Source organism: Hipposideros armiger, unplaced genomic scaffold (assembly GCF_001890085.2).
Source record: "Hipposideros armiger isolate ML-2016 unplaced genomic scaffold, ASM189008v1 scaffold_174, whole genome shotgun sequence".
NCBI classification, from domain to species: Eukaryota; Metazoa; Chordata; class Mammalia; order Chiroptera; family Hipposideridae; genus Hipposideros; species Hipposideros armiger.
In genome coordinates, this window is record NW_017731524.1 from 1,850,787 (window position 1) to 1,862,867 (window position 12,081).

The 12,081-nt window shown below is 40.6% G+C and overlaps 1 protein-coding gene across 6 annotated transcripts in view; it reads left to right on the forward strand.

Annotated features, from left to right (window-relative positions):
- The first annotated feature begins 117 nt into the window (after positions 1–117).
- PIBF1 (progesterone immunomodulatory binding factor 1) overlaps positions 118–12,081 on the forward strand; it is a 203,085-nt gene continuing 191,121 nt past the window's right edge. For 4 of the 6 annotated variants that reach the window (XR_002125127.1, XR_002125130.1, XM_019652149.1 and 1 more), the window contains exons 1-3: positions 118–499; positions 1,794–2,089; positions 9,428–9,528. Coding sequence is in view for 2 of the 6 variants with exons in the window: in XM_019652149.1 (XP_019507694.1) it covers positions 1,838–2,089; positions 9,428–9,528 (353 nt within the window). In the remaining 4 variants the exon portion in view is untranslated. The remainder of the gene's footprint in view (positions 500–1,793; positions 2,090–9,427; positions 9,529–12,081) is intronic. The other 2 variants (XR_002125128.1, XR_002125129.1) reach the window with 2 other exon arrangements.

Sequence of the window (12,081 nt, forward strand, 5' to 3'; positions counted from 1 at the left end):
TGGCTCTTTGAGGGCTGCGAGGATTGGCGGATGGGCGGAGCCCGGAGGCATTTCCGCCCATGAAGTGAGCGGGCCCTGTCTCTGGACTCCAGCTCCCGACATGCCTTGCTTCCCGCGCCAGGTCGGCGGTGGGCTGAGTTCCGGCGGCGTGGGCGTCTGTAGGCTGCCGCTTCCACCGTCCTTCTCTGGGCGTAGCAATTGTTGTCCTGGTTACGGGTCCTAACGGTCTGCGGCCTGAGATTTATTTTTTCATTTTTTATTTTTGGAGGGGCTGCAACCGGAGCTGCTGTCTGAAGACGCCTTCCGCTCCTTCAAGTGGCAGAAGTGGTGACAGTGGCGGTAGCCCACCCTTCGACGTGGGGTAATTGAAGCTTTCGAGGTAGCGCTCGGCTATGCCTTCCTATCCCGCGGGGGGCGAGCAATTCTCCCATGCTGCCAAGCTTGGATTTTAATTCTTCACCTCGCCCGTGTAGGCAGTCCCATATCCTTTGTGATCCAGGTGATGTTGCCTGTCTTTGATTTCTCCTTCCTTTACCCTTTTCTCTTTAAAAAGGAGGGATGCCGATCCAACTAAAGTTCTTACGTTTCCCCCTTCACACCCATTGTTTAGTTTAGAAAACCTGATTTATGCAATACCGTAAATCATTATTATATCGTGTGGTATTAAAACACAGGAGTTGCTAAAATTCTCGTGAAAGGAGAAGTGGTTTCATTTAGAATTCTTGAACTTTTTTCTCTTCTACGCTCTTGTTTTCATTCTGCTATCTGCAAACCTATAAAAAGTTTTTATGTCACTGTTTCCCTTTTTAAAAAATCTTCAGTGATGCCTCATTGCCTGTAAATTTCGAAAACGTGTTGACTTTCAAGGCCCTCCACAGTCTTATTAAGGTTGTATGTGTGTCTGTTTGGGGGTGAGGGAAGTCACTGCTCTGATACACCAAGACTTGGCCCCAGCCTGACAACCACTATCTTCTTCTGTGGTTTTGCACTTTTGCCACCTCTGTACCAACCTTAACACTTGCACGTATTTCCCTTTTTACTTCACCTCTCCAAATCCTTCAAGATTCTATTGGGTTGTCATGACGTATTTTTTTTCTGTTTTTTGTTGCAAAAATGCGTCATGACTTTTCTGACAATCCAATAAGTTCTATCTCAGTATAGCCTTCCCCTGACCAACTCAGAAGTGATTTTTCTAATCTAGAACATGTGTGGCTTGTATTAGTAGCATTCCTGGGTACTACTGATTTAGAGCTTTATCCTTTGTCTCATGCATTTTTTTGTTTCCTCCAACTAAGATTCCTGCCTCCAGGAACTGGGTTTCTTATTCATCCAAGGGCCTGAGTTCATAGTAGAGTTTCATCCAAGGGCTCGAGTTCATCATAGTTTGATTTAATATGTTTGATCTGAGCAGTAATTGACTAATTAGTAATTGTCCTAGATATGGGGTCCTCCAGATTGCATAATTATTTAGGGCAGCGGTTCTCAACCTTCCTAATGCCGTGACCCCTTAATACAGTTCCTCATGTTGTGGTGACCCCCAACCATAAAATTATTTTCGTTGCTACTCTGTAACTGTAATTTTGCTACTGTTATGAATCGTAATGTAAATATCTTTTTGTTTTCCGATAGTCTTAGGCGACCCCTGTGAAAGGGTCGTTCGACCCCCAAAGGGGTAGCAACCCACAGGTTGAGAACCGCTGATTTAGGGGATCCTTAGCACCTCGTTAATATACCTTATGCTTTCCACAGAGAATGTTTGAGTGCACTTAAATTAATATTTTTTTAACCTACAGAAAATTGAAATAGAATTGGAGAAGAAAACTGACCCATAATAACAATGTCTCGAAAAATTGCCAAGGCATCAAAAACAATAAACGTCTCTAGCTCTCTAGAATCTGAAGACATTAGTTTAGAAACAACAGTTCCTACAGATGACATTTCCTCATCAGAAGAGCAAGATGGTAAAACCAAAATCACCAGGCAGCTAATCGAACGGAAAGAATTACTTCATAATCTTCAGTTACTGAAAATAGAGCTATCCCAGAAAAATATGATGATCGACAACTTGAAAGTAGACTATCTTACAAAGGTAAGATCAGTTGTAAATTTTGTTATCTATGTGCTTTATTGTCTTCAAACCACAGATAAATAAGAATTAATTTTTTTTTTTTTTTTACTGGGTAATTGGGAGAGGGGAACAGACAAGTTGCTGTCCTTTTGGTTCTTCAGTGTAGTTGTGGAGGACGTTGCTTCACTGGCCCATGTTAGTATGATCATTGCGCCCTTCCTAGCTGAGGCAGTTGTTGCCGGCCATTGGACGGCTGCTCACAGCGGCTCAGGGCAGCTCTCGATGGCTGCCAGCTGCTCATGCCAGCTGCCGGCCGCTCACAGCAGCCCACTGCAGTCTATGCCGTCGCTGGCGACTCATGGGCAGCCCAGCTCCAGGTCGAGCTGTTGTTCACCACTTTACCTGTAGAGGGTGCAGCATCACTGGCCCATGTGGGAACAGAACTGGTGGCCGTGCTGCTCAGAGCTCGCACTCTCAAGCCAACTTTTAACCAACTGAGCCACTCGGCCGGGCCCAAGAATTAAATTTTTATGTGTGTAATTTGAACTTGAAGTGATACATTTATCATTTCAAGAAAATAATTGTATTTTCTTGCATAGTTTTAAAAAGCTGCTTTTAGAAGGGGGTGTGAATAATATTTCTGTGTATCAAAAAGTACCAAAAGAAGGGGTGACTTAAAGGTGGGAAGGGATGAATTGCTTCTGTAGGCTCAATTTTTTAAATCTAGCATGTGTGTGGTGTATTTTCTTAGGTGTTTTTTTTTTTTTTTTCCTAGCCAAGTTGTTTTCTGTTTCACTGAGAACTAACCCTGATGTGACTAGTTTGATTGGGAGAATCAAGATCATAATTTAATTATATTATTGAATCTGTATAGTCCTCTGCCTTAGAGATTTTGTTTCTTTGGAATCCTTCTATTTGATAGTGTTTATATTTGTCTTTCAATTTAATCATTACTGTGTCATAGTACCAAGTATAAATTCTGTTACCATAATCTTTAACAAGTGTTTGTCAAGTAAGGAATGTCCTAGTCCTTGTTTTTCTGCTTTGTGGTTATTTGCAGTTACAGAGTATTTTATGTAAGACCTGGTGAACTTGTCACTAGCTATAAGAAATTTATAGTGATTTCAGAAAGAAAAGAGACACTTAACTCTTCTTACTATCCCTGTCCTGAGAAAATCTTTTCTTTCCATAGCAAAACCTCCACCTTTGCTCTTCCTATTCCATCCTCCCATTTCGTTTTTTCAGTTACACCTTCTCTCTTGCTAAGTCAGTCTACAATTTTAGCCCTTGCCTATGTATACTAATGTACTTCAATATCTTGCCCATGCCTCTAGGAAAGTAGTGTCCTAAACCCCAAGGTCCTGATGAAGTAAAGAAATAGCTTAGGCAATTTTATTTTAATATTAATAGCTAACATTTATTGAATGCTTAATCTGTGCCAGTCACTGTTCTATAAGCTTTTCACACGTTCTTTAAATTTAGCCTCATAACTCTCTGAGATATTGGTGCTTTGGGAAGCTGGGAAACTTAAGTTTTTAGCTGGACATATTGTTATCACTAATAAAAATCAGAGTTATGTTATAATTATAAAGAAGGGAAGACTTGAGTTTGGGCAGACAAGTAACAGTGTTTTCCTGCTCATCGGGGCCTTTTTAAGTTAGGTAATATGTGAATCTCTAACATCTGTCTATACCAGTATTGCAGCAATACAGTATTTATGTTCATTATGGTTTATTACTAAAGTTACAGTTTACTATAGTTGATTGCTATGAATGTTTTGACCCATGTTGATTTCATTCCATGTCCAAAAGCAGGAACAAATACATTCAAGAAAACTTAAAAAACATCGCTAACGTTAAAAACTGCCACTTCCCATTCAGCTGCTTGCTAAAGCTAAGAAGTATAAACTGCTTAAGCCAAACTTCCTGATACTAGAGAATTGTTAGCTTTCCACTTTAACCCATCTACTACTGTCTAAATCCCCTTCCTTACTCTACTTCTTTAATCCTGTCCTCTTTAATCTTATTAGTTTTTTAATTTTTAATATACATATTTTTTTTTAAGATTTTTATTGGGGAATTGGGGAAGGGGAACAGTGTTGGTGAATTGGGGAAGAGGAACAGCCAAGTTGTTTTCCTTCAGTCCTAGTTGTGGAGGGCACAGCTAGCTCAGCTCCAAGTCCAGTCACCATGCAGCCGCCCATCGGCAGCTCACAGCTGCTCAGCTCAAGGTGCCGTGTTCAATCTTAGTTGCCAGTGGATGCATCCACCATCCCATGCCGGAGTTGAACCAGCAACCTTGTTGTTAGGAGCACGTGCTCTCACCAGCTGAGCCATCCTGCCACCTGTTGGCAGCTCAGCAGTTCACTGGCCCTTGTGGGAATCGAACCAGTGACCCTGTTGCTCAGAGCTCGCACTTTTAACCAACTGAGCCACTCGGCCGGCCCCTCACCAGTTTTTAAATGCCAAAAACTCTTTATCTTCTTTAGAGACCTGTGGGTTCCATATTGCTTGGGAAATGAAGGAGGGCATCTTCCCAGCCTGATTCTCTTAGAGTTAAGGGACTTAATTTAGAAGTCAGTTGAAATTGTAAAAGATGTAACCCTGAAAAGAGAAGTTTCAATCCTTGGGGGTAAGAGTATTCTTGATTTGCAAACTAGTAATTATGAGAAATATGGTTATCATTTATTGATTTGAGACATTTATTGAGACATGTTGCTGGGAATATAGCAATGAATATGACAGTCCCTTGTTTGTGGAGATGACATTCAAGTGGCAGCCTTGATCAAAAAACATATAATGAGGTATCTTTGAGGTCATGTGACATAGTCTCACTTAGCAGTGGCTACTTAAGATACGGAGTCAGCAAATTTTTTCTATAAATGGCCAAAAAGTAAATATTTAATGCTTTGCAGGACACATATGGTCTATCATATATATATATTTTTTAATAACCCTTTATAAACTTAAAACACATTCTTAGCTTGTGGGCTGTACAGAAACAGGACATGGGCTGGATTTGGGACATGACCATTGTTTAACCCTTGCTTTAGATTATGTAGTCAGAGAAGCCATTGGCAGGTTTTAGGCAGTTGGGAGTTACATTTCCTGATTTTTGTATTCAAAATAGCACTGAAGTAATAAACTAAGAGCAGATAAGGTAGAAGCAGGAGACAGATTTCAGGCTGTTGCCTTAGTAAGACTCCTACATTTTTGGCTTCATTAACTGGAGCCATTTATTGGTGTATCAAAGGCTGGGAGAAAACTGACCTGGGAGGTAAAATATAAGTTGTGTATTGAACATGTTAAACTTCTGATTCCTGTCAGACTCTTAAATGGAATTGTTGGAGTTTAGGGGAGAGGCCATGGCTAGATTGTGTGTGTGCGCTCGTATAGTACGTGCATCAACATATAGATGGCACTTAAACTCATAAAATTGGATGACATTACCTAGGGAGAGCAGAGGGCCTCAAATACAGCCAAGGAGCCTGAGAAGCTTGAGCCGCGTACATTGAGTTAGGAGGAAAACCAAAGAGGAGTATCATGGAAGCCAAAAGAGGTTGGAACTTTCAGCTCTGTTAAATTATGCTGTTGTGTAGATAAGTATGCAGAGATAACTATTGGATGGAGCATTATGGAGGTGATTCATAACTTTGACAAGAATAATTTTACTGGAATTATGTGGGACAACCATATTCAAGTTTTGCTCTGATGGTGAGCAGAGAAATGGTACTAACAGCAGAGGAAGTGACGTGGTCAAGGGAGTGTCGTTTGTTGTTTTTTTAGTGGGAGATAGAACACGTTTGGTTAATGACAAGAATAATCCAGTAGAGGAGAAATTTGGTGATGCAAGATACTAAGGATTGGCTGTTAAATTAATCTACTTTAAAAGATGAACAAGAATTGCAAGGGTGGTTGGATAGAGTAAAGAATTTTCTAAATAGACTTAGAGCAAAATCCAAGTTCCTAGAGGCTTAAGAAAGAGCACAGCTATTTGGGGAATGGCAAACACTTGTTTTGGCTGACAGTGTTGCCTTTTAAGCTAGTAATAAGAAAAGTGGATGGCAAGGGTCAGATAAAGAAGGAATAGTATATTATGCCATGAAGTTTGGAATTTATTGTGAAGACAGGATCCATTGAAGGATTTAGAACTGGGGAAACAGATTTTTTTTGTTTTAGTGTGCGTGTGTGTGTGTGTGTATACATATATACGTATTGGGTTGTTGGAAAAGTCATGACGTATTTTGTTTATGTTTTTCAAAGGTCGTTTATTTATATAAAGAACAAAGATCAGTCAATGATATATTGCCTGTTTTGTTCGATAACCTTTTGCCATCTTTCAGTGAGCTTCATAATTCCTCGTTCATAGAAGGACCTGCCTTTATTTGCTAAAAACTGAACAAGGTGCTGATTTACAGTGTCATCTGAATTGAATGTTATACCACGCAAGGAGTTTTTAAGAGAGCGAAACAAGTGGAAGTCTGACAGCACAAAGTCAGGCGAGTATGGTGGGTGTGGCAACACATCCCATCCAAGCTCCCAATAATTTTTGACGGGTGATCAAACTTGTGTGTGGTCTCATGTTGTCGTGATGGAACACAGCTCTTTTACAATAACAAGCTCTGGACGTTTCTGGATGATGGATTCGTTCAAACTGTCTCAATTGCCGACAATACACATTTGAATTGATTGTTTGGTTCCTTGGTAGGAGCTGGGAAAACATGACACCTTTAAAATCCCAGCACACTGGGCTGGCCGAGTGGTGCGTTGGTTAAGAGCTGGCTTGGGACGCCAGAGGGCCTCGGTTCGGATCCCACATATGAGGGCCAGTGACACTGCCCTCTACAGCTAAGATGATGAACAACAGCTCAACCTGGAGTTGGGCTGCCGTGAGTGACCCGCGACGGCTTAGCCTGCAGCCCTTGCTGCAGTGTGTGTAGCCAGCAGCCAGCGTGAGCGGTCAGCAGCCGCTGTGAGTGGCCGCCCAGAAGCCAGCGACTGATCTGCCTCACCCGGGAAGAGTGCAATGATGGTGACAACTTGGGCCAGTGAAGCAACGTCCTCCACAATTAGACTGAAGAACAAAATGACAGCAACTTGTCTGTTCCCCTTCCCCCAATTCCCCACCGCTGTTCCCATCCCCCAGTTCCCCAATAAAAAATCTTTAAAAAAAAAAAAATCCCAGCACACTGAGAGCATAACCTTCCTCTGATGAATGTCTGCTTTCAGTATCATTTGAGGCAAATCATCACGTCGGGACCAAGACTATTTACGCACCACATTGTTGTAAACTATCCACTTCTCATCACCAGTTATCAGTCGCTTCAAAAAAGGATCATTTTCCTCACGTTTAATGAACATATTGCAGATGTTTATATGCGCCGTCAAATGAACTTTTTTGAGTTAATGCAAAACCCAAATACTGAGCTTGCTTACGTATCCCAGTTTCTTCAGGTGGTCGTGAATGTTTGAATGATGGATGCTCAATGTTTCTGCAATATCTTGTGTGGTGTAACATGGGTTTGGCTCGATCAGTGCCTTTATTTTGTCGTCATCAACATCAGTGGGCCTCCATGACCCAGGAGTGTCATTGAGATCAAAATCACCAGCATGGAATTTCATGAACCATCATTCGCACTGACGTTCTTGTAGAGCATTGTTACTGTAAACTTGATGCGACTTTTCACAAGCTTGACGCACGTTTTTCCCTTTATGGAAGTGAGACAGCAAAATATGGCAAAAATGCACAGTTTGGTCTTCCATCTTCAAGTTGTTGTAAAATCTCCAAAACTCAACCAAATCGCACAATTTTTTTTTTAGAATGAAGCCAGAACTGTCAGCTGTCAAATGACATAGCAGTAACATAGATGCAAATGACTCTAGTACTTCCAAAAATGAACTAGTGCCATCTGTTGCAAACATGCATGCATCATGACTTTTCCGACAACCCAATATACATACGTATACACGTACATGTGTGTGTGTGTATGTGTGTGTGTGTATGTATATATATTCGTTTCAGGCATAATAGCATTTTTAAAAAGTAAAATGAGGGGCCAGCCAAGCGGCTCAGTTGGTTAACAGTTGGCTTGGGAATGGGAGCTCTGAGCAGCAGGGTCCCTGGTTCAGATCCCGCATGAGGGCCAGTGACGCTGCACCCTCTACAGCTAAGATGGTGAACAGCAGCTCTGCTTGGAGCTAGGCTGCTGTCAGTGGCTGGCGACGGCATAGGCTGCAGTGGGGCTGCTTTGAGCTACTGTGAATGGCCAGCAGCCAGTGTGAGTGGCCGGCAGCCGCCGTGAGCAACTGTCCAATGGCTGGCAATCCACTGACTCAGCTGGGAAGAGCGCAATGATCATAATACCAACATGGGCCAGTGAAGCGATGTCCTCCTCAACTAGACTGAAGAAGAAAAGGACAGCAATTTGTCTGTTCCCTTTCCCTGATTCCCCAACATTGTTCCCCTCCCCCAATTCCCCAATAAAACCTTTAAAAAAATAATAAAATGAAGCAGGGTTTGGAGCTTGACAAACTGGAGTTGGGAACCATGGAGGAAACCATTATAATAATCCAGGTGCTTATTATAATAAGGGTTTGTCCCTTTTAAAAGCACTCATTGGGCCTTTTGCTAATGACCCACTGAGCCTTCAATAAAGGGCAAAGTAAAAACACCGCTTTTGGGTGAAGTGACAGCATGTTGTGTTGTTTGCTTCAATCAGTGGTGTGACAAGGTGTAAGAATAAATAAATAAATAAATAAATAAAGGGTCTGACTGAAGACTTGCCAGTGGTACTAAAGAGGATGGTACACTTTTGACAGCTATTTATGAAGTAAACTAAAAAAAAAAAAAAAATGGTGTTTCATCAGAGTAAGCATTGAAAGAGAACTGGACATATCAAACATAACAATTTGCTTTGCTTTGGAGACTAAGGAGATGCAAGGGTATGATATCAGGTATGATATTTGGTAAGGCTGATGACTAGTTTAATTTTATGTATTGATATTTATAGTAGTCAACTGTATAGTAGTCAGATACATGGATCCAAAGCGCAAATGCAGGGTCTGGTCTAGAAATAATTCCTGAGTGAAACACCAACATAAAACCCCTGTTGTCAGTGAGCTTCTCAGTGAGTGTGGGTTAAGGGAAAAAAATAATCTGAATAACAGCCTGGCAAAAAAGCATTTATGAGGCAGAGCTTCAAACCACAGTTTAAAAACCATTTTATGAACAGACTTTGTACTTTGTGGACACAACCATTGCAAAAAAAACTTTATCCATTTTTAACCTATTTCTTTTAAGTGCTTTTTAATAATAAATTTGAAAATGGACCAGATAATTTGCCTTTTCCTCTTTATTAAGATTGAAGAGTTAGAGGAGAAACTTAATGATGCTCTTCACCAGAAGCAGCTGCTAACACTGCGATTAGACAGCCAATTGACTTTCCAGCAGAAGGATGCCAGGTACGTTTTCAAAAAGCAACAATACTTATTTAACAGTAAAAGCAGTATCGTTACCTGTTCTCTCATGTGAGTATAAGCTAAAATCGAGAAATTTTAAACCAAAGATGGTAACAATTTTTACATCCAGACCGACAGAAAAGTAGCTTATTTTGATACAGTACACAAAATATAAAAAGTCAAAATTCAACAGTCATTCAACAAACATTGCCAGTGTAAGACAATGGGAACTCTTTAAATTGAGCACCACTGGGCCGGCCGAGTGGCTCAGTTGGTTAAGAGCTCGCTCAAGAGTGAGCTCTGAGCAACAGCGGTTCGATGCCCGACCCGAGCTGAGCTGCCACTGAGCTGCCAACAGGTGTAAGGATGGCTTAGCTAAAAAAAAAAAATTAATAATAATAATAATAAAAACTCCTATTCCCAATAGTACGTTTATGTGAATAATGTTAATCACTTAGTTTACAACTATAAAAATTAAAAAAAAAGAAAAATTGAACATTTTCTGGGCCGGCCGAGTGGCTCAGTTGGTTAAGAGCTTGCTCAAGAGTGCGAGCTCTGAGCAACAGCAGTTCGATGCCCAGCCCGAGCTGAGCTGCCGCTGAACTGCCAACAGGTGGCAGAATGGCTCAGCTTAAAAAAAAAAAAGAAAAGAAAAAAAATAAAGTGACCACCACTTAACCTACTGCCTGGATTAACCGTTTTTTATTTGCTCGGCAAAATATACTGATTGATTCATGGCCTGTTGAACACTCCAGGCATAAAGTTCCTTATATGTATTTGCCCGCCTGGTGTCTCCAGCTCAGTTGTGTGCTAATCAAGAGTCCGATGTGTTTACTCTCAAATATGCCTATTCCAGTTGTACTTCTTATACTTAAATAACTTAATTAAAATTATATAAACAAATTAGTACAAAAAGGTTTATCATTTTTATAAAAATTATAATGAATTCTTTGAAAAGATTCAATAAAAAGGAGTGACTAAAAGCCATCCAATTAAATGTAGGCAAGACAGATTTAGAGACTGGGGGCAAAAGTTAAATATATCCATAAAAAGCATCCTCTTAGATTTCTTCTCAAGCCTGTTTTAAGGTCTGCCATTGTAAAGAAATTGAACTTGGAAATTATGAACAATGATTTATACACACCAAAAAAAAATACCTCCATATTTAAACAAATCTAGACCCTATGTAAAAAATTTGGCAGATGAGTGTTTGTTTCTGTATTTTCATTAGAGGTAAATATGCAATGGAAGGCATCTTTTCCCTTGATAAGATTTCACTATTTAACTGAATTTTAAAAAATTATCTGACCAAATTATCAGCCACTATCACATTAGATCAGTGGGCTCTCAAAACTTCAGCATGCATCAGAACCACGTGGAAGGCTTGTTAGAAAAGATTTTTGGGTCCCACCCTCAGGTTCTGGCTTGGGTTGGGGTTCTGAGAATTTGCAATTGTGCCTAGTTCCCAGGTGCTGCTGGTGCTGCTGCTGGTTCGGGGACAACACTGAGAACCACCACATTCAATAACAGGGTTTCTGTTCTCATTCTTTAGACATTTATCATATGGAATGATGCTGAGGCCAGTTAGGAGGCTATTGTGATAATCCTCATCATAGCTGATGGGGTAAAAAGTAGTTGGATTCTGATTATATTGAAGGTAAAACTGGTAGGATGTCCTCATGGATTAGATGTGGCGTTTAAGAGATGAAGAGGAGCCAAGGATCATGCCAACATCTGTGACCTGAATAAATTAAAGGAGGGAGTTGCTGTCAACTAAGAGAAAAACCAGTGAAATAGGTTTGCAGTAAAGAGCAGGAGTTCATTTTGGACATGCTAAGTTAGAGTTGTCTGCTTAGAAATCCCTGTGGAAGTACATGAAAAGTCTGGTCTAGAGATAGAAACCTAGGAGTCATTTGGATATAGACTGTATTTAAGTCATGAGACTGGATGAATTCCCTAAGGGACTGAATATAGACAGGAGAGGACCAGGTACGGTAGCATTAAGGCAAGCCAGAAAAGAAGACTGAAAAAGCAGCATCAGTAAAATAGAAAACGGAGAGCACGGTTTCTCGGAAGCCAGACGAAGTCGTGTATGAGGAAGGAGAGATCATTTGTGTCAAGTGTTATTAGGTTAAGGATGAAAAGAACTGAGAATGTATTAATAGCAATATGGATGTCATTGGTGACCTTGAGATTTCAGTGTGGGGCGGGGAGGTGAAAACCTGATTAGCATGAGTTTAAGAGGAAAACCATTGGAGACAGTGAGTATAGACAGCTTTTGAGAAGTTTTGCTCAATGGGGGAAGTGAAATGGGGTCAAAAGTTGTGTGTTTTGTTTGTTCATTTGTTTTGAGATAGAAGAAATAACTGCGTGTTTGATGTTAACGGGAGAGATATATCAGGGAGGGGAAAAATCAGATGGTTCCTTCCTACTCAAAATCTTTGGGTAGCAACTGACAATAACAGTGTCTACTGCATGTATTCTTTGAGAATGATGATTATGTGCAGATTACTGTTTTCATTACTGCGTTGTTTGAATGAACACCTTCTGGTGGTT